General features: G+C 38.9%; 1 protein-coding gene and 1 long non-coding RNA gene across 2 annotated transcripts in view; one reads left to right on the top strand and one right to left on the bottom strand.

Annotated features, from left to right (window-relative positions):
• Positions 1 to 3,831: 3,831 nt before the first annotated feature.
• Positions 3,832 to 8,242, top strand: LOC145786325 (uncharacterized). Its single transcript, XR_014291286.1, has 3 exons — positions 3,832 to 4,024; positions 6,299 to 6,372; positions 8,018 to 8,242. It is a non-coding gene; the product is annotated as an uncharacterized LOC145786325 (long non-coding RNA).
• A 6,883-nt stretch (positions 8,243 to 15,125) lies between these two features.
• Positions 15,126 to 22,113, bottom strand: part of LOC145764330 (uncharacterized) — a 28,180-nt gene continuing 21,192 nt past the window's right edge. The window contains exon 2 of the mRNA XM_082575947.1: positions 15,126 to 15,433. Within this exon, the coding sequence (XP_082432073.1) occupies positions 15,126 to 15,433 (308 nt within the window). The remainder of the gene's footprint in view (positions 15,434 to 22,113) is intronic.

Raw genomic sequence — 22,113 nt, 5'->3', positions numbered from 1 at the left:
GTGCAAACGGTTTGACAAAAAGAAAAAATGTTCTAAAACGGTACCTTACCCTGCAATTGTGAAGGAGTACAATCAGTTTATCGGAGGCGTTGATCTTATGGACTCTCTCATGGCTCTATATCGAATCAAAAATATTTCCATAAATCATTTTTTAGATCTAACTATAATAAACTGCTGGCTATTGTATAGAAAAGACTCTTTCACTGTCAGTGGTTCTGAGAAAACAATGATGCTTTAAGAATTCAAGTTTTGTATTGCTGAAGCTCTGCCTCTTGAAAGAAAACCTACGACACCTCGCAAAAGAGAGCGGCTATCACAGACAACGACTTCACAATTCATAAAAAAAGAAATTAGGTGCTGCTACCAAAGCAATATCTCCTGTTGAAATCCGAACTGATGGGTACCATCACTTTCCAGTAGTGAGGACAAGAGGAAGATGCAAGAACCCCAATTGTAGGCTAAGGCAGCCCCTGTGTTTTACTGCGAAAAATGCAAAGTGCATTTTGCATTACCAAGGACAAAAATTGCTTTGTTGATTTTCACCGAAATTACACTGTTGACAACTGGTATTTCTAATATGTTTCAAATGTGGCTTCTAATTTTTTATTGTGCTTTTACTTGACGATTTCCGTGCGTTTGAGGTGGTGCTTCTTAGGACGATGTCATGTGGCGTAGGCTACGCAGGAGCCGCGGTGCACCGTCTCGACAACACTCTTCAACTCAATAATCACCTACGCAAGTCAATAATGGGATTCCTGGGGAGAAGTAGCCTACTGCTAGTAGCCTACAATACAACCACAACCAAATTATCAGCCACAGCCATTCAAAAAGCGTTGTGCCATATGTGTAGACCGTAGACGACATGAGAGGAACGGGATATTCCAAAAAATGAAATAATCTCACCAAAGTTTCTCATCGTTTCTTCAAATGCAATATGCCTTTGTACTCAGCTGGTCATACAGGCAAATGTTAAAAATTTCATGCAAACAAAAGATCACTAACGATGAAGTATTATCCAAATTTAATTCAAGCAAAATTCTTTTACAAATAGTCAAAAGAAGAAAATTGAAGTATTTAGGACACACAATCAGACAAAACTCGTTACAAAGATCATTAATAGAAGGGAAGATAAATGGTAAAAGAAACAAAGGCAGACCAAGAATTATTTGGACAAAAACATCACTAAATGGACAAAATTAAGTTATGAAAATGCAGTACGAACACTCGAACAGCTCATGGTCGAGAACAATGGCGCATTGTATCCAACCCTCAATACGAGGAAGAAACATAATGATGATGATGATGATTTGTGCTCAAAGCACACGTTGAAATTATGTATATTTTCTTGAATAGAAACCGCGGCTACTTTTTTTTATTTTTTGAACGTTTTGTGTGGCTTCTGTTCGAAGGCGGCTTCTATTATGTTTATATGAACGTTTTTGTCTTCTAATTAGTGCTCACTGCTCTGTGGGCATTCGAGTTTCGAGTAACAAGAAAACGTAAACAGTAAGTCAGCTGCAATTTTAATGTATCTTTTGTGAAACCGCTAATCCGACAGCTGCTATTATGTTCGCATCTGTGTGAAGCAAACAAAACCAAAAGGAAGTACCTTTTGCTTTATCTGCCGCCTTTTAATTACAGTGCCGTGCTCATCCAACTTTATGCAAAGCACTGAAAACAATGAGCCCGCTCCAACGCAATGTGTAGTGTGTGTGTTAGTGTATTATATTAGATAGCTTTACGTGCGAATCTTACATCGTGCTTTACTTCTGAAATTTTCGATGCTAGAAGCCCATACATATTTTATTGGTTGGAAAATCTGGCATTGTTACAGTATGTTACAGTGTAAACAATGACGGTTTACATTGTTGTGCAATGCAAAAATGACTAATTATATCGGCCTGATATCAATGGTTTCTATCGTTTTCAACATCAAATTGAAACAAAAAATGCATTTGCTTTTCACAAGCCAATGCTTTCCGAAACTCATAATTTCTAGTTTTTATTGAAACAAGCATCCCTTATCAATAGTACCTAAAATATTGCCTTTTTTGTTTGTGTTGTTTTGCCTTACAATTGCATGTAAATATTTCGATGTGAGAAGAGCAGCCTACTATTGAAATTATTATGAAATTTCTCATTTGCAAACTTGTTGATGTTTAAATTATTGATTTTCACGACAGCGTCTAACAAAGAAGCAAAACCCATTCCAGTTGCACTGTAGCACGTTTATGACTAACCATGTGGGATACTCACTAAAATACAATTATAAATAACGCTAGGTTTGATTACTTTAGGTTACGCTAGGTTAGTTTCAAGTGGTCAAACAATGAGTAGCCTACAACCAAAGCAGCCATTATCCCAGACACAAAATCCGTTCTTTACGTAGATCGTCTTCAGACGTTAAAAAATGTACAAAAGACAGAGTTTTCTTTGTAGGAATAGTTTTTAACAAGAACAAAGAAATTGTCATATGGTTTCAACAAAAGAAGTGATTTCGGCGTAGTTTCAAAGTTTATGGCAATTGTTGACATGGAGCTACAATAAAAAACAATTAATTTGTAGGCTACCCGATTATTACCCTTCTTAAATTTTTTCAAACCTTTAGATACCGCACAGGATTGATAGAATAAAGCTGTCACCATTTATTAGTCATGTTGTAAAGAAGTAATTTTGCTGTACTATAGACAGAAGCAAAACAAATCAATTGGGTTTGAATGACACTATTGAAACCCAATTACCCTTCGGTCTATCATCTGTGTGAGGTGTAATCTGTGTATTGTAGTTTCCTGTTATTGCACAAAGCTGAAAATTACGTTTTGTTGGTTACTTGAAAGAGAAGTTATTTTGTTGTACCATACAAGTAGAGTAGACAACTAATCAATCTCAATTATGACAGCGTGGTCCAACTGCAGGCCCGCGAGCCAAATTTGGCCCGCGAGCTCATTTTTTTGCCCAGAGAACTGATAGTCAGCTTTGCTTCAATCTAGCAATATCACTTCAATTTTTGTTTCTTTGTGATTGTAATTGACAAAGACTTTGTGAACGATCCTTTGTGATGCATAACAATGTTTCTAGTTACTCGCCTTGTTGTCCTAATCCAAAACTTACCAGTTTCGCAAAACCTAAGGGTCAAGATAATGAGTAGACTACTTGTAAAAAAAGGAAAGGTGGAAGAAAGATCATTTTAAAATAAATAGGAAGAAGATTATTTATTTGCAGAAAATTCAGGAAAACCACTCTGTCTAGTTGGTAAAAAAAAAAACAGTTTCAGCTGCTAAAGACTATAACATCAAGCGCCATTATGAGTCTTTTTACAAAAATAAGTTTAAACTGACGACATCCAAAGTGGTTCTCTGTGGCCTTTGGCCATGCGATTATGGGGGCCAGATTAGGCCGGACTCCGCCGGAGGATCAAAGTGTTAAACGTAGTAGCATATTTTGGGTGGGGTGTAGAATATTTTAACATTTTTGTTTGTGCTGTATTTTGTGTGCGACAGCATCACTGGTCAGATAAATGAAGCGTGAATTGGATGGCGAAAGAATTATTTTTGCTTCGTCGACGAAGAGACGCTGACCTCGTTTACTGGTATCTCTGTGCAGTCGAGTGTAGCGAGGATTGACAGATGCCTCAGAACTGTTAAAGTGTTAAACGAAAGCGTTGTTTGTATGTTGTAAATTCTTTTCGCTGACCAACATTTTATGTGCAGTAGGCTACCGTACTTGTTTTGTTTAGTTTAGTTCCAATGGCAGAGCTAGAGGTAGTCACAATGCAGAGAAAAGCACGATTTAAAATGAAGTTACGTTATTTGTTTATTTCACAGCAAAACTTTGTATGAGACCTATTATAGTGGATAGTGGTATTGTTTTGTTTGTCGCTTTGACTTCATCATGGATTATCAACAACTAGTGAACTAAGTTGTTCATATACATGAATTTCCCCTTGAAGTACAGTAGAATATTGGAATCAACTACGTAATTGCGTTACTTTGAACGATCTGCACCTTGGACACGAAATAGTTTGGTAAGTAACATTGTGACTTTATTCTAGTACCGTACTATAATTGTCAAACTAATTAAACCAAAATTATTGACTTTTTGTCTGTCTACAGTAGTATTCTGTATATTGTGTTTGTGTATATATGCTGTGTAGGCTAACACCAGTCTAAATTGCAACAACAAAAAACATGTCGGTCGTAGCAGATTATTATATATATTCTGTAATCTGTGTATTTTTTGTTTACATTGTTTGTTTTTGTCACAACTTATAAAACCAAATGCTGTCAAGGTTAGGTCTAAAACATTTGACCATTTGACCAGTTAACCATTTAAACCATTTGACCTAACTTTTATAAGTTGTGACAAAAACATTTCGTTCAGTGAAAATTCCAGGTCTAGAAATCAGTCTTTGTTACGTTAATTCAACATTCACAAACGTTGATTAAATGCAGAAACATCTGACTTTTCAATTGAGTCTTCATACAAAGACAGTATCGTATCATGTTTTCACATTCAATATACGATCCATATTGCTATATCATTGACAGTTGATTGTTGAGGCAGCTCGGATCTTAAAGGCGCGATGTAAGCTGCCAAGAGGTGTCCCTTGCCAACCAATGAGTGTTGGAGGTTTTGAATAGAAAAAACAATAACTTCCAAAATGAACTGGCTAAAATAATTGGCCTTAGTGGTACGTTAAAAACAGAAAATAATATATGGTTTGACGGTATTGAAGTAGAGCAGCCATATATTACAGTCACCTTAACTAGCTTGGAGCAGCAGGGGGGGCAAAAAGTATTCTAGAGGGGGCCCAATTTTTACCTTCCGTATCATGTACGAAAGCGATGTTTGTACACAATGTGGGTATATTTACGCAAGAACATTCATCGTAGGCTTAATACAACGTTTATATTAGAATAGTTTATTATAGAAACAGACAAACAGTCAGTGGCGTAGCCAGGAATTTTAAAAGGGGGGGTTTTGACGGCCAGCGGGCGAAGCCCGACGGCGTCTTCGCCAAAGGCGACACCCAGCAGCGGGGGGTCTGGGGGGCCACCCCCAGAAAATTCTGAAAAATTACTTTGAATTTGGTGCATTCTGAGAGCAATTTTAACAAAAATGTGGGTATAAATATTCCTGTAAAATGGTGCTGTCCGGTGGTATAGCAAAAGGATAAGATCATGTTTTCTAGGGCATTTTTCGGTAATAAAGCTAAGTCTCTATGTTTTCTTGTTGCTAATTCCTGGCTGAGATATTTGAATGTTTGGTATTGGCAAAACTCGCTCTTTTAATGCAGTTTCGTTTAAAATTAGGCAAACTTTGTTTTAGAGACAACATTCTACCACACCATTAAACACACAATGTTTACAATGAAACAACACAAGAAAATTGAGTATAAAACTGAAAAGTCAGCGACAGAGCAAATTAACATAATTTTTTCCAGGGGGTGCCAACATTTTTGCAGGGGGGGCTTCGCCCCCCCCTGCGCCCCCCCTAGTTACGGGCCTGGCACCTGGAGTCCTGGACCTTTTGGTGAGATAGCCCAATGTGTAGAAAATTCTGGGTATTTTTTTTCGCTGAGACTTTTTGGTAATTTGTCCGAAATGACTTGAAAAAATTCGGCCATTTTTTATTTATTTCGGTCATTTTTTCTGATGAAAATATTTCCTTTCAAGTAGCTGATACAAACCAAAATTTGCACTTCCTGACTAGCTACAACATTAAGTTTCGCTGAGAAACGTTGTGGTGTTTCATCTGAAAAAAAAGTTAGAACATACAAACGTTTCTTCAACGTTCATCAGCGAAACTCAACCTTGCAACACCCGGCCGCAATTGACCGAATTGACTATATTTTTTTTCGGACATTTTGCTAAAAAATAGGTCAATGACCGATAAATGACCGAAAAAAAAAACAGGACTCTAGTTTTGTCATTTGACCAGAAGAAGCAGTTAAACCACGAACCCATACCGGTAACTATTTAATTTGATTAAATAGGTCAAGCAGCTTACATTGCATAGAATTGTCTGATAATATTTTATTGTGAATTATTTAGCGTGAGAATATTTAATATTTTCTGGCAACTTGTCATGTCTTGCACGATAGTTTTGTTGTGTCTACTGTCCTAAGTACATATCAAAGCCAAGAGAAAGTAACTGGCCACTCTCCTTTCGTTAGTGCCAAAGGCATAGTGTGATGACAACCTTATCTTTTCATTCCCGAAACTTAGTAACTGAGTTTCGCACCACATTTACCTAATCTATTAATTATGCACAGCTCATAGTTATTTTGTATTTGCAGATCGCTGGAGAGCTCTGCTGTGCTTACCTCTTGTATTCAAAGAGGGAATGCAGCATTTTGTGATAATTGGCGCTGTAAGTCATCAGTCTACCGCTAGCTACAATTGATTACAATTACAATTTTTACTTAAACGATTTGATGCTGTTACCTCGCAGTGTCCGTATCATAATGCACGTAAGCACTATGTAAGGTAGGAGGTACTACTTCACCTATTAGAATGTATCAAAATAAAAACAAAATGGAAAAATGATGATCATCGTAGAATGTGTATGACTGTCTTGCAATATTAGTGAAAGTTATATCTCATTTTATATCCCGCATTCACATTAGGCGCTTGCTTAATGAAAAAAAATTCGTCGGAAAATGCCTCACAACTCATTACTCACACCTAGTGGTCAAAATTGTTAAACCGTATATCAGCGGAAGGGGAGTTTTTAAAAAAAAGGCAGACTGCAACTCCGGCTGCATGCAAAACGATAAACAATAAAAATTTTGTTTGCAATTTTAAACTGCATGCAATGAGATATATAAGAAAAAGCTTCTATTACTTACAACAACACAACTTTAATGCACAACGTTTCATAGAACCACTGATTATTATTCTTTTTGAATACTCCAAAAAACAATCTGGAGGCCCTAAAAAACCTTACAACACTGAAGCCGGAGTCAGCCAGTTATAAATCGACGAGTCGAAGTCGTATATTTTTCGCCCAACTCCACAGCTCTCGTTTTGACACATTAAAGCTTTGGATGTTTTAAAAGAATTTTATTTGAGCAAATGAAATTTCAAGAAACGTGGTGAGAAGCAAAACTAAATAAAAGAATTGAAACTGAAACGAACCAATAATTTAAAGTAGCTTTAAGATTAATTTAAAAAAAGCAATTTATTTTTATGTTTTTTTATTTCTTTGTCTTAGTTTCGTTTCGAAATCCGGCAATGTTGCAATTCGAAGTGTTCGGTTTGCCCTATTTTCTAGAAACGTAAGTGCGTTTGAAAACAAAACCGTGCCATGACGAATCTTTGTTTTTTTTGTTTTTTTATGCACAAATTCTGCAAAAAAGTCAAAGTGTTCTTGTTAAAGGAGTTTTTTTTAACCATAAATAAATTTACATTGCAAATTAACATTGTGAAAACAAAAACGACATAACAATCGTTCTCGGTTATGCAATATGCATCTAGTAGTCTTTATCAAGCCTTTAAAACACCTTATACCTTGAATAAGAAATACTAAAGATTAGACAAAAATATACAGGATAACAACAAAACTGTGGTCTAATCTAAACAATTGAGAAACTGCTTTATCTTGCACACATACAAAATGAGAACTAAAGTTACAGCTCTTAAAAAAAAACGTTTTGTTTTGCCTAATTGAAGATGAAATTAAAAATGAAATGCAGATGAGATGATCAAAATTGAATTGAAATTTGAATTCTATTGAATAAATATTTTATTAATCAGATCATAAACAGTTTTTCGAGAGTCGCATTTTGCTGCTGAATACTTCATTGGCCTGCCATTTTTATCTTGGTACGGAATTGTTACATTGCCGATAATTCTGTATAGCTTATTTGTGTGCCATAGAGATGGTAGTGTGCCACAACAGCAGAACTCGTTTGCATCATATAAATCTATACTTTTTCCAAGTATAATCAGTTTTACCATATGCCAATAATTCTTATAAGGTTGGATCAATGCTAATGTTACATATTGTTTTACAGGATGACAGTTTCAGCTTGACAAAAGTCACAACTCCTTATCCGGAGCACATCCGAGGGATTTTCTCTATACGTGCACAAACAACTGCTATGGAGCCTGAAACTGCAATGCTTCTGCTTTTGTACACGTATTTGATATTAACTTTCCCCAAGAAGTCGCCGAAACGCTACAACTTTTAAATTACTTGTGTGATATTTTCCGGTTTCCGTTGATATTAGCACACCTTTGCAAGCTTTAATAAATCAGTTTTGAATAACAATTTGGTAGTGCTGGTGTAAGGCAGTGATTTTAACATGATTGTGTTCCGCAGTACACTATATCGTTCCGTAAAAGATCGTCAGGTGTTCCGCAAGAAATTGTTAAAATGGACTAGCGTTCTATGGAACACAGGTCGAAAATTAAAATCACAACGGCTTTGCGTTTGCCTTTCTGCAATTCCTGCCCGAATATCAACTTTGTGCAATTGTGCTCATCCAAACAGGCCAAGATATCGCATCGAGAAAAACTGAAAGTGAATAAACTGTTGTTGTATTGTTTATTTTATTGCATTATGGATTAGCCCATATTGTAAAATCCGATTTGGTGTTCCGCAACATTATTTTAATGCATAAAGTGTTCCGTGGCTCAAAGAAGGTTGAAAAACACTTGTGCAAGGAACACTTTTTACGCAACCTGACGGATAGGGAGGCAGAAAGTGCAACAAAAAGATACAGGAACACGAATTAATGCGATAAAAAACAGTCTGAATTGTAGAGTGGACATTTCCAACTCAAGCAAAAGGAATAAGGTAAAAATTAGGACCATACTAAAGGGTGGAAATTTAGACAGCCTGAGAGTAAATGCTGCTGAGGTGGAAATTTCCACCTCAGATGAAGGGTGGAATTTTACACTTTTTGTGGTGGAAAAATCCACCCTATGAGTGTATAGGCCTAGGGTGGAAAACGGAGACTAGGGTGGAAATTTCCACAGTTTAGGGTGGATTTTGCTGGGGGTGGAAATTTCCACCATTGCTCAAGGGTGGAAATATCCACCATTTTTGGTGGAAAAATCCACCCTACAGAAGCATAGGGTGGAAAACAGAGACCACCCTTAGGGGTGGAAATTTATATACCTTTTACTTAACAGTGTAAAACTCCGTCAAATAAAAATTTTGAAACTTAATTAGTTAGTTCGGTGTTAAAAAAGTATTTCCGAACTTCAAAAGTAGGGTATACCAGCAAAGCAATTTTTCTTCTGTTCCAAGTTCATTTTGTTTACTTATAGCAGGGGTTCTTAAACTGAGGTCCGTGGACCCCCAAGGGGTCCGCGGACTAGTTTTAGGGGGTCCATGAAGGCCCAATGGAAATCTTAGTGTATAGCCTAATTTCAAAAATGAAATAGGCTAAATTTTTCAAAAGAAAAGAGATTAAGTTCAAATAACGCTGATGATTTTCCTCAGGTCATCGTTACTCATTGCTTTTTACATCGCCATGCATTAGCATCGAAAAATCTCCCAACAAATTTGAAAGAAATTTTGTCTGGTAGTGTGAAAATCGTTAATTTTATCTGAGCTTGTGCGTTGAACCATCGAATATTCAAGATGTTATGTCAAGAAATGGGAGCGGAACATGAAGTTCTCCTCTATCATACAGAAGTTCGCTTGCTGTCAAGGGGACAAGTTTTGAAGCGCTTAGGCTATTTGAACTTCGAATGGAAGTTTCTTCTTTTCTAGGAGACAAAAATCTTGAACTCTCAAAGCAGTTTAACAGTGAAGAGTTTATTCAAGGGTTAGCTTACCTGGCGGATGTTTTTACTCATATGAATGAGGTAAATCGTTCGATTCACGGCCCTGCCGTTACAGCTATGGACACTTCTGAAAAACTTAAAGCTTTTCAGCGTTATTTGAACTTTTGAAAAATTTAACCTGTTTTATTTTTGAAATTATACAGTAAGATTTCCATTGGGTCTTCATGGACCTCAGTTTAAGAACCCCCAGTGCATAGGATTAATCTTCTGTTATTGCTAGACCTGAGAGTCTACTTTGGCTAATATTGTTCTCACAAAAGTTTTGAGGCGCCTAAGACAGCTGAAAGTACGTTCGACTGAAACAGTAGGCAACTTGTAAGATGTCTGCCCCAATAGCTCAGTTGGTTAGTGCGTCACTTCGTGAATGAAGAAGCTTCAACATCAAGTGACGCAGGTTCGACTGTCGGGGTGAGCGCTTGAGCAACGCATTCTAAGGACTGCTCTCCATTAAACGGCACCTAATACATGGTATAATACCCTGGCAACAACAATCGGAAAACATCACTCTGTGAACGTTGGCCCTGCGTCAAAAGCCTCTACAAGTATGCGAAACTACCAGTAATAACTATCAAGGCTCTGTCAGTCCGAGGATACAGATGTAAAACTAAACCAGAAACAATTAACAGAAAACATTAGGATAAACTCATCATTTTAGCTCTGTAGAGTGTAGATGATGTATAAAATGCATAGATTAATATTGGTCGCTCTAAATAATTCAATATTAACGTTTGCGAACAATTGTTGTCCGCTTGCTTGGTTCAACTGAAGCGTGCCATTTAGAGTTATTTTTTCACCATGGCCTTTAAATAACACAATTTCGTTACATCAACATAAGCGACACCTAACGGAAGGAATAATTCTCCGGCAACAACAATTCAACAAACGCTTTGTCAGTCCGAGAATAAAGATTCAAAAACTAATCCACCAACGACACTGCAAAACTGTAGCGTTTTATTCCCCTAAACATCTCCCAAGCTAATTTGTCTGATGTTGAACCGGCCTTTTAATTTTACGATGAAGATATTGACTGAGCTTGTTCCTCGGAAAACCATGTGGAGCGCAGTCCCAATTGTTGAGCGACTAACAGCTAACAATAGCAGAAAAGTAACTTGAAATCACACAAAGACTAGGCTATATTTATTAACAAATAGGCTACTCAGGCTATCAACTTATATTTGAGATTTTGCCTATACTAACAGATCAACTTCTCGTCACATTTGAAGCGCACGTTGGCAGGCTATGGTCAGTATAATTATACAGATTGCCGAGAGTGGAAATTATAAATCGAGAAAGTTATTATTAAACGTATAACAGAGTGGGGGAATAGACGTAGTTGAGGTGGTTCCCAACAAACTGTTAACACGAGGCAGCGGAAGAAAGTCGATGGACATCTTCTGCTGACTTACTAAATTGAGTCAACACGTGTTGAAGCACAATGGAGATTCCTAGCTGACCGATTATTATGGAATGCGAGTGGCCTTTCTGATTAAATTGGAACAGTGGTTGAGATCAAAAATCCATTTTGTGTTGTTGCCACGAGCTAAAACAGGCAGAGCGAGAAGTGGCGCAGCCTTTGTCAGAAATAGCGTACAATTTATTTATTTGTATCAGACAAGGTTGTCCATATTAAAGCCAAAACACAAAAAAAAAACAAGACGTAAGGAGTCACTTGGATGACATGTGCAACATATCATTGTAGGCTAGTGCTCAAAATATGTCGTTTTATAAAAAGCGAAAAGGAGTAAATTGAACGAAAAAAAGTAATTTAAGATACGCAAATACATTTACAGTATATCAGGTTAAGCGATTGTGACGTCAGCCTGGCTATAAGTGAGATTTGCTAAAATGTGGCCAGCGATGCCAAAGTCACAATGTTATTAAATAAACTAAATTTGAAGGTTAAAAGTAAATGCGTGAGAGTTCTGGACTGCACTGAATATGACACAAAAATGTAGGAATGCAGTCGATACATAAGTTAGCCCCAGTCAAAGCGAAGTTAAGACGAAAGAGAAACTTTGTTGATGACGAATAATTACGGTAAGTTACAAGTTTAGGGGCTGAGTATATAACTACGACGGTTATGCGTCAATTCAAAACCGATAATTGAAAGCGGTCAATTCAAAGACGATGATTTATTTAAGATAAAGACAATAGGCTAACCCTAACCTTAACCCAGGGATCTCTGAAGAACAGAGATCTTTTATTCAGAGATCCCTGCCTTAAAATTTCGTCTTTGAATCATCGGCTTTGAATTGTCTGCTTTGAATTGTCGTGATACCAACTACGACACTTGCTTAGTCGAATGAAATTGAATACTGTAGGGCGACTGTAAAATCAACCAGCAGAGTAAAAGTTGCACGTGGTTTTAAGAAAAATGAAGTACACTACTATGTAGGCTATACAGACAGGTAAGCGTCCATGACTGTCCACGCCTTGTCTCTGAAGAGACAGGACTTGACACCCATGGAAGCAAACCAGAATAAAGAATGTAAGATAGCGTCAGTGGCGCGACGTGCGCGATGGTTGTGCAAGACGAGAATGGCGTCCATGAGAGTACTGTTGTTGAGGACAAGATATGCTATAGAGTTCGGGACGAGACTATGACAGCAGTGCTGATAAGCAGTTCAATTTATGTCTGTAGACGGATGATGAGGATGACATGAATGAGTGGCCAGCTTGTAAGGCCGTAAGCTGAATAGCAGACGTCTTGTACAGATGAATGCTGGAATGATGGTGCAGCTGTGATGCATGTCGGTGTATCGCAAGCAGCGGCAGCGATGTGATTGAAGAGTGCTTCTTGCGTGAAGAAGGCTTTAAGTGCGTAACAATGCAACTACAGTAGAACTCGGTTAATCCGGATTCGGTTAATCCGGATGAAACTGGAAGTACAAATGATTTGTAATCTTTTTCTTGAGAAACAGCTTCGGATTATCCGGATTATTTAATCCGGATCTTCGCCTATTCCGGACAAAAGTTACGCTTTCTCTATCGCTTCATCCGGATTTGCCCGACAGTTTTGCCATTTTATGCTAAAACGTAACGTGGCTTTTTGCGGGAAATTTCTTATCTATTGTTCCGTTTATGTGACGCAATAAATTCTTAATTTCGATTGTTACTTCACAGCCGCACATTCGTCTTGAATGCTGCAATCTACAGTACAGTACATTGCAGATTTGCAGTCATTCATAAGAGTTGTTAGAGTATTAGACACTTAGACCTTTGCTCTGCAATACAGTATGTTTAAGCCGGAAAAGCGTAGTCGTCAGGACAGGACCCTGGCAGAAAAGCTGAAAATCTTGCAATACGTAGAGGACAATCCTACGGTAAAAAAGAAAAATGTCGCAGCGTGTTTCAGCATGAAGCCACAGACTTTGAGCGATCTTATAACGAATGCAGAGAAAATTCGTGCTCAAAGTTTAGAGGGTAGCTGTCTAGCCAGCAGCAGCAAGCGCAAAAGGCTAAGCACGCAACCAGATGTAGACAAAGCTCTGTTGATATGGTTCCGACAGAAATCGTGCCGGCCAGAGCTTCGCATTGATGGTTGTATGCTCCTACAACAGGCCAACACGTTTTTGAAAGCGCTGTCGGTGGACACCGTCGCAGAGCAGACAATCTCGATGCAATGGATTGATCGTTGGAAAAAGCGACATGGTGTTGGTCGCATAATAAAAGCTGGCGAGTCTGGTGGTGTTGATGCAGAAATCGTTCGAGAATGGAAAGATGGAAAGCTTCAATCAATTCTATCTACCTACCAACCTAACGATATCTATAACGCGGATGAAACTGGACTTTTCTGGCTGCTGTTACCAGACAATTCACTTGGGTTCACTGGAGGATCTCATCACGGAGCTAAGCAGCCGAAATCGCGCATCACAGTGTTAGTGGGTGCTAACATGACTGGTACAGATAAACTGCCTTTGTTGGTCATTGGTAAGAGCAAAAATCCACGGGCATTTAGAAATGTGACTGTGCCGGTGGATTACCATGCAAACAAAAAAGCCTGGATGACTTCAATTCTATTTGAGAATTGGTTGAGAAATGTGGATAAACGAATGGGACGTGAAAAGCGAAAAATCGCCATGATAATTGACAACTGTCCAGCTCATCCGAAAGTGGAGTTGGGGAATGTAGACCTGGTATTCCTGCCACCGAACACTACCAGTCATACTCAACCCATGGACTCTGGTATCATTAGGAATTTGAAGCTCTACTACAGGCACAGTTTAGCTTTGCGACGACTTCAAGCTGCTGAAGACACGCCTTCTTTCACTTGGAATTTGCTAGACGCAATCGTTGCTTTGAAGTCTGCTTGGAAACGAGTGAAAGTCCAAATGGTGGCTAATTGCTTCAAAAAGGCGGGTTTTATCGATAATCAAGTTGAAGAGGCTACTACCAGTGCCGAGAATTCTGAGCCTACAGAGGAAGTCGCACTCCGCAACATCTGGGATGGGCTAAGGCAGATTTATGGTGATTGCGTGCCAAGTGATATGAATGACTACTTAGCAGTCGACGACAGCATTGAAACGTCACCTCACCTCAACGATGAACAAATCGTCCAGGTTGTAGTGGACCCTGCGGTTGAAGGAGAAATAGGCAGTGATGAGGAAGAAGAAAGCAAGACTCAAGCTACGGTCGAGGAAGAACAAATCCCGAAGCTGAGTGACGCCTACGCAGCCATGAAAACGCTGCAGCGCTATGGACTTAGCAGTTCTTGCCCTGGCATGGAAGACTGTGTCTTCCAAATAGAGGGCCTACTTATGGACCAATCAGTGAAACAGCGACAGTCGAAAATTACAGATTTTTTCCGTTCATGAACAGTATTCCCTCCTAACGCAAAATTCGTGCGCAAATGCCCAAACTCGTACTGTAACTTGAAAAGATGTCGGTGGAATTTTCGGTCGTAATGTCGGTGACGTTTTTCTAATCGAAGACTTTGTTTGACCGTGATTTTTTGTAAGTTTTCCATAGAAACTCGTCTTCGGTAACTGTTTTCAAAAGTTTTGAGTGACTACAGATTATTCCGACACGCATGTCTGAAGATGTAACTTTTGCCAGTGTGTTCTTGCGTTAGACGCAGAGTCTACAAATACAGTACATTCATTTTACATGCATTTCAAAAGAACTCTATCACTAGGTCGCTAATGTGGTGATCGAGCGTCTCGGAATTGGCAGATGACCACACTAATGCGTTCAATTTCGGTGATTTTTATCGATACCCTTCAATCTAGGCAACGTCAGACTTGATAGAACCGTCATCGGTTAATCCGGATCTTCGCCTAATCCGGATGAAATCGCCGGTCAAATCGAATCCGGATTAACCGAGTTCTACTGTACTGTGCATGTTGTGTGCGGTGTCGCAGTGTAGTGGTAGATATTGAGTTGACCATGTTGGAAGGTGCATGTAGGCGGCTGTGAGGTTAGCCGTGTTGATGTCACCTTCAAAAAGCTTCTTTTAGTAAAGGCATCTCGAATTGAGGTAAGTTCATGAGAGCCACAGTGAGGGAGCAGTGATATCAAAAACTCGGTCGTGTCATCCGTCGTAATGCTGTAAAGTCTCTCGAGGTCTCTCGCATTCTGTCTGTCAGCAACCTTGTGGTGAGGTACGCATCTGCAAAAGCGATACAGAGTAGCATCTGCGAGATACATGTAATAAGTAAGGTAAATACACAGTATTATAACACAATTACAAAAAAATACAGTATGAAAATAGTTGTAGCCAGGGATTTGGAGCCCCGGAACCATGCATTTTCAACGGAGCTGGAGCTCTATGTGAAATTCAAGTGGAGCTGGAGCCAGTTGTTTGAAAAATAGCTCCGGCTCCGATGTATTTCATACATGATATCATAAGATGCTACTACTATTGGCTGAATTCACATAACGCAGTGTAACAAAAAAAGAAAAAAAATTTGTCCTTGGGAAATAATTGCTATTTTCTGTTTGCTTTTGCCAAAAAATATAAAAAAATCTTTATTGTAGGCCTACCACAATAACTTCAGGTTTGTGTTTCTCAGATTAGTTTGAATTTTTTCTCATTTCTCATGAAAATAGATATAGGCTATACAATTATACATCCTAACGTTGAAAATTTACTGTCAGATGCTTCCAGCAATAGTTACCTAATAATGGGTATAATTAATTAAATAACAATTGACTTCTGTTTGCACACAAAGCCTTGCAAGTTTTTGCTTTCGTGATGAAACAAAAAAGCTGAGCATTTTTGCAGTCGCATACCTTACTAGAGCAATTAATTCAAATTTACTGCTGTGCAAGATGCAATCCTTAGAGTGTTTGTCTTGTCTTCAACTCAGAGTTACAGATGAAAAGCGCCCTTACTACCGCCACTAAAAAGATATAAACGGTGGTGTCGGAAAATTGTCATTGACAAAGTCCAATGCTGAGCTACTCATTTCTACAATAGAGCAATAGGACTCGTTGGATGACAGTGTTCAACTTATTTCACAAAGAAGCTTTTCAGTGTTCTACACATTTAAAGACGGTTTATGCTACTGCCCTGATATAGAAGAAATCTTTCAGGCTAAATAGGCATTTTCTGCAATCCTTGAATAGAAGCTCTTTATCGACAGCTCATCTAGAAGTCTCACAGCTGTATTGTTGAGTAACGCAGACAAGTGTCCCTCCATTCTTCCGGCTTACTCAGTTTATATGAAGGAAGAACATTAAAACATCAAAATCGTGATGAGTGCATTGAAGTAGGACCTCTACAATTGGAAGGTCAATGGTGATTTCAAAATGGTGGCCTTCATAATGGCGGTTCAGGGTGGTTCTATCAAGTTTCAATGCTTTCTTTGTCTCTGGGATAACAGAAACACAGCTTTTCACTACAAGAAGAGGAATTGGCCTCCAAGAAACAGCTATGAGATTGGACCTTATAATGTAAAACATCAACCTCCGGTGGATGCAACAAAAATACTGATGTCTTCTCTGCACATAAAACTAGGTCTTAAACAATTCTACAGAGGGTGGAGCATTCAAACAATTAAAGAGCTGTTTTAAAAACTGCAAGATGCAAAATCTAAAGCTGGAGTATTTACGTGATCTGAAGTGAAGCGACTGACAAACTCTATTTATTTTCCTGATCAAGATGCTGTCTGAAGTTTAACAGATAGCTTGGACCTGTTTCATGTCTATGGTTAACAGATTTTTGGACAATCACAAGACAGAGAACTACAGGGTGCTTTTTGATCAACTCAGGGATGCGCATGGGCGTCCGCAGGTTTTCGGCTAGGGGGGGTCAAAATGGGTTCACTCTGCCCTTTCGGCCGGATGCAAAAAATTTTTGAAAATTTGACCATTAGCCTACACCATCCAGACAATTTATCATTTTTATCAGTGTTTACATTTCTACGGATTTTTATCAAAATTGGCCAGAGCAAAAATTATCAGAGTTATATAATCGTTTTATTGCATGGGCTACTATTATCGTGCTCAAGTGAACCTTGCGTAAGGTATAATCTATACTTTTGGGGCAATAATGCACTTTGTTTTGTCATAACTGTGTGGTTTCCGCAGCGACCGACTGCTTCTAGCTAGTAGTTCCAAGAAGAGATAGCAAAGAAAGGTAAGAACAGAAAAAAAGAAGCATTTCAAATACGCGATGGTATTTGGGAGTCTATAATCTTTAAAACCATACACAGAAAAAAGTTATGAGTTGTGATTATATCAACAGCAAATTTGAAAATTAGCGATTGTTCAAATAGCTTAGTTTCAATCTGCCAAGGACTGGTAGAAGTGTGGCAAGCTGTTAATGCAGTTTACCAGTAGCCTATATGAGGTGATTTGACATTTGCAGTGAGCCTAAAAAGATTTGAGCATTCTGCACTAATCCCCAAAATCAATTATTCTGATATCTACGAACCACAAATCACCATATACTTGTAACTGCGTTTGTCAAAAAACTACAGAAATTGAACAGCAAGTGTATACTGTTATAGTAGGAATTTATTTTCCCATTTATGTTTGGTTTGTATTGGACCGACTTTGTAGTTCAGTGAATCCTCGCAGTTAAACTTCCAATGCTTAAAAACATAGTAAGGTGGGGCTCTGAACAGCATCGTGTACTTTCTTAGTTGCCTTTTTTTTCTGGGTTTATCATTAAATGCACATTTACATGTACATAAAACGCTATATATCATCGCTAAGTATTCATCAATTTTGGAGCCTGTCACCCAAGCCCTTCAGGCAGTCCAACTGAACATGTTAGGTGTCAAGAACCACATTGACAAACTCGTATCAATGTTTTGTGATCATCGGCAAAATACAGAAACACTTTTTGCAGAAAACATTTATACAGCGGCATTGAAGTCAGCCGAAGAGATCGGTGTCACCATATCTGTCCCACGGCAATGTGTCCGTCAAGTATTCAGAGCAAATACTGGTGGCACCAGTGAGGAATACTATTGCCGCTCCATTTACGTTCCTTACATCGACTCTTTAATCCAGTCTCTGAAAAGCCGCTTCCCAGAGACGAACATGCCGGCATTCATGCTATACCGACTGCATCCAGCGCAGATGGAGAAAATTGACCGTTCAGACTACAAAGCCCTGGTCAAAACCATACACCAATTCTACAACTTTGACAATTTTCAGCAGGACACCATGTCGTGGTATGACATAACCATAAAAGGAAAATTTCCTCAGTCCGAAGACCAGGAAGAATTGGAATTTGTGGACTTGGTGAAAAATATGGAACTTTTTCCAGCTGTACGTCAAGCGATGATAACATTACTGACCCTCCCCGCCACTACTTGTACGGTAGAAAGATCATTCAGCACAATGAGGCGGGTCAAAACATGGCTCAGATCAACCATGTCTGACAACAGGCTATTCGGGCTGTGTATGATGAGTGTCCACACATCCGAATAAACTCGGATAAAAATTCGTTCATCCAAAAAGTGGTTGAAAAATTCGGCAAAGACTTACGTCGACTTCACTTTTTATTCAAGAACTGATTTACTAAATTGGTGGCTGATTGTTCTTTTCTGTATGATTCAATGTTACGAACAGCTTCATTGAATTCATGCCTATTTTTGCATGTTCTCGCTTTTTCATTTTTCATCCAACAATTTTCCAGGGGGGGTCAGCTGACCCCATTTGCCCCTATGTGCGGACGCCCATGGGGATGCGTATTAGAATATGGGATACAGGATGTCACTGAAACTACACGCACTACATGCTCACCTTGATCAATTCAAAGATAAGAAGGGCGACTCCTCAGAGAAACAATGTGAAAGATTTGATCAAGATATCAGGTTTTTGAGGAACGCTATATAAAGGCCAGTTGGCCTACAATCAAAGTTTGATGGAGGACTACAGATGAATCGTTTACTTGAAAGAAAACTGATAGATCGTCGCTAATCTAAAAAAAACATTTCTTTGTAATTATGTTAAAAGTTTTAAGTGACGACGTATAAGTTTGCTCTCTAATAAATTTGACCAAAGGCCTGTAGCATGGTATTCAGCCCTTTAGGTTTTCTGTCGTGTTTGTAGCCTAAATTAAAATCGCGTTCTATACATGTTTTTTTCTTGTTTATGTATTTAAAGAATCTCTGAAACAACGTTCATCGTCATTATTTTACAATGACAACACATACAACAATAAGTAATCTTAAATTTAACTTCTTTATATTGATTTAAAAAGATATAGTGGGAGCCATTGCATTAAAAAGGCACAATTAGCCAAAAAATCCAATAAATGAATCTCATAAGGTCAAAACCGAAGTTTCAACTTGATGAATGCTCATTTTTGTTCATTTAAGTCATATTAAATCAGAAAACAATAGTTGTAACCCAAGGACCAAATTTTGTGTACATGGTGTAGCAACCCTTCACAAAATTAAGAAATTATTTGTGTAATCAGACGACGAATTAACGAATATGTTTTGAAACGCACTTTCGCATGACATTTTGATGAAAGTACCCTAAATTTCATAAAGTTGTGCCATTTTTAGCAACAGTTGACCACAGGCAATTTTGAGCTTTAGAAATTAATATGACATGTCACTATTTTAATGAAAGCACTTTTCGGAACCTGGAGCTGTGATATCGATGAGCTCCGGAGCAGGAGCTATATTTTTGATAAAAGAGAGCTCAGGAGCTGGACCAACTTAACAGTCACGCCTGCTCCAAAGCCCTGGTTGAAGCGACTAGGAAGTATGACGTAGTCATGGCGGCAAATGCCGGCTGATGAGGTGCGAGAAGCTAGTGAAGTATGAACACAAGCAAGAAAAGTCGATGAACTGCGAGTGTGTATGCTGTATACAGGTGATCAACAACAGTGAATGAGCAAAGACGACGAGAGAAGAAAATGGTCTAGTGTAGCCTACGTAGTCAAGATGAAGTGATGGGTAGCTGGAATAGCAGTGAGATGCAATGGAAACACACTAGGGCAGGGGTCACCAACCTTTTTTGCATGCGGGCCACCTTGGCTCTAAGGAGAGTTGTGGCGGGCTGCACTAATAAAATTTTAGGTAAGTTAGGTTGACTCTTATGCTAGAAAAGAACGCATTTCGTAATCAGTGGGCTATCCAGCGTTACATGTTGTTAATATTTATCTTAGAATACGGCAGCAACTAAATTAATCGAACAACGCTACTGCCAGGCCAAGCTCCTTTAACAATGTCTAATAAACGAGGCCACTTGTTTAGCGCACTTATAGCGAGGCGAGCAGTTTTATCAGAATATTCGTCGCCAAGCAAGAATGGTGTTGTCACTTCGCCTCACAAATGATATCTTGCAATTAACAGTTTCAGTAAACAAGGAAATATTTGACACATTGCAATACAGGCAACAATAGTGACCTGCAAACATATCAGCGAAAATAGGCTCCTATAATAGGGAGAAAGAAACCAGGCACCATGAAACAAACGCTTGTGGAAATCATCGAAAAAACGTTTCTATCGTATCTCATGAACAGGGTTCCTTCTAAAAAAGCAATAAGTTGGTTTTTCATCCTTTTTGTGATAATTAGACAACTGTCGCTTGCGGTGCTTATCAGCATGGCAAGAATTGTTGATTAACAACATTTTTGCAGTAGGCTACTAAGATAAATATTTTTCAACCGCCCGAAAGCATAATAATTCCACTTTGTACGCGTTTTAATCAACCACTGGGACAGTGTGGCTGAACATCGCATTGGAATAATTTTAAGCGACCCCCAACTAGAACTACAATCTGATTGGTCGGTCGGTGGAATTGTATGCAAAGCGAAAATATGCTTCCCGGAAAGTATTTTTTGCCTTCATGCTCTTTAGTTCCTCAAGAAAAGTATTTTTGGTTGTACTTGTACGCTGATACCTTCCGCGGGTCGCATGCGGCCCATCAGTTGGTAACCCCTGCACTAGGGGGTTAGTCTAAAAATTTTGAGGGTGAAAATTTTGGTCTAAAAATTTAGAGGATGCGTCCATTAAAAGTACCCTTGGGTTGGAGTGAAATGAAAGAGGGCTCACCCAAGGTGGATTCTGGGAAGGGAAAGGTTAATTGAGATAAGGTAAACAAGTCATCTTCATTGTGGGAAGAGGATTGTTGGTGAGGTGATGCTGCGCGTGGGGAGCTTCCTTCCGTCTGTGTAAAGAGATAAAAAGGTTTTAATCTGTCAATGGAGACATTACGCATGCAGGAACTGAGATTCAATGTGAAGTATTTGTCTGAGCGTGACAACACGGAAGGGGCCCTGATAGGGACGCTGAAGTGGTGTTCAGACAGTATCGTTGTGAACAAAAACATGTGAGCAGGTAAATGGGTCGATGTATGTGAGTCGGGGAATATCGTAGAGAAGCCATAAACTTGATAAAGTCGTTATAGGAGTGTGATATAGAAGTAGTGGGTCATCAGAGAAAGCAAAAAAATTGTCAAGGCAGACGCAGTTAGTTTATTTTTTAAGGGCGAAATGTAAACCTAATAAGATCCGGGTAAGCTGGAAACCCAGTCTGCAAAAAGGGATTGTGTTTTTAAAACCCCTTTGATTACGCGATTGTCATCCTCGACGGCACCCTGGCATTGAGGAAGATAACTAGTAAGCCTAGAGTGCGTCAGCTTAGACCCGAGAAATTGATCGATGTCTTTCCATAACGTAGAGGTAAGTTGAGCGCCCTGATCAGTCGTGATACAAGTAGGTAAGTCAAATTGGCAAGCCCAGTTGAGAAGGAATGTGCCCGCGCAGGATTTCGCAGTCATGTCGCACAGTGGCACGGCTTCTATACCCAACGTGTGAAATGATCAAGTATAGTCAAAACATAGGAGAAACCTTGGGAAGATGGCAAAGGGCCGATTAGGTCCAGGTGAATGAGAACGAATT

The sequence above is a fragment of the Aplidium turbinatum genome, chromosome 2 (genome assembly GCF_918807975.1).
Source record: "Aplidium turbinatum chromosome 2, kaAplTurb1.1, whole genome shotgun sequence".
Classification (NCBI taxonomy): Eukaryota; Metazoa; Chordata; class Ascidiacea; order Aplousobranchia; family Polyclinidae; genus Aplidium; species Aplidium turbinatum.
This window is presented reverse-complemented; position numbering and strand designations above follow the sequence as displayed.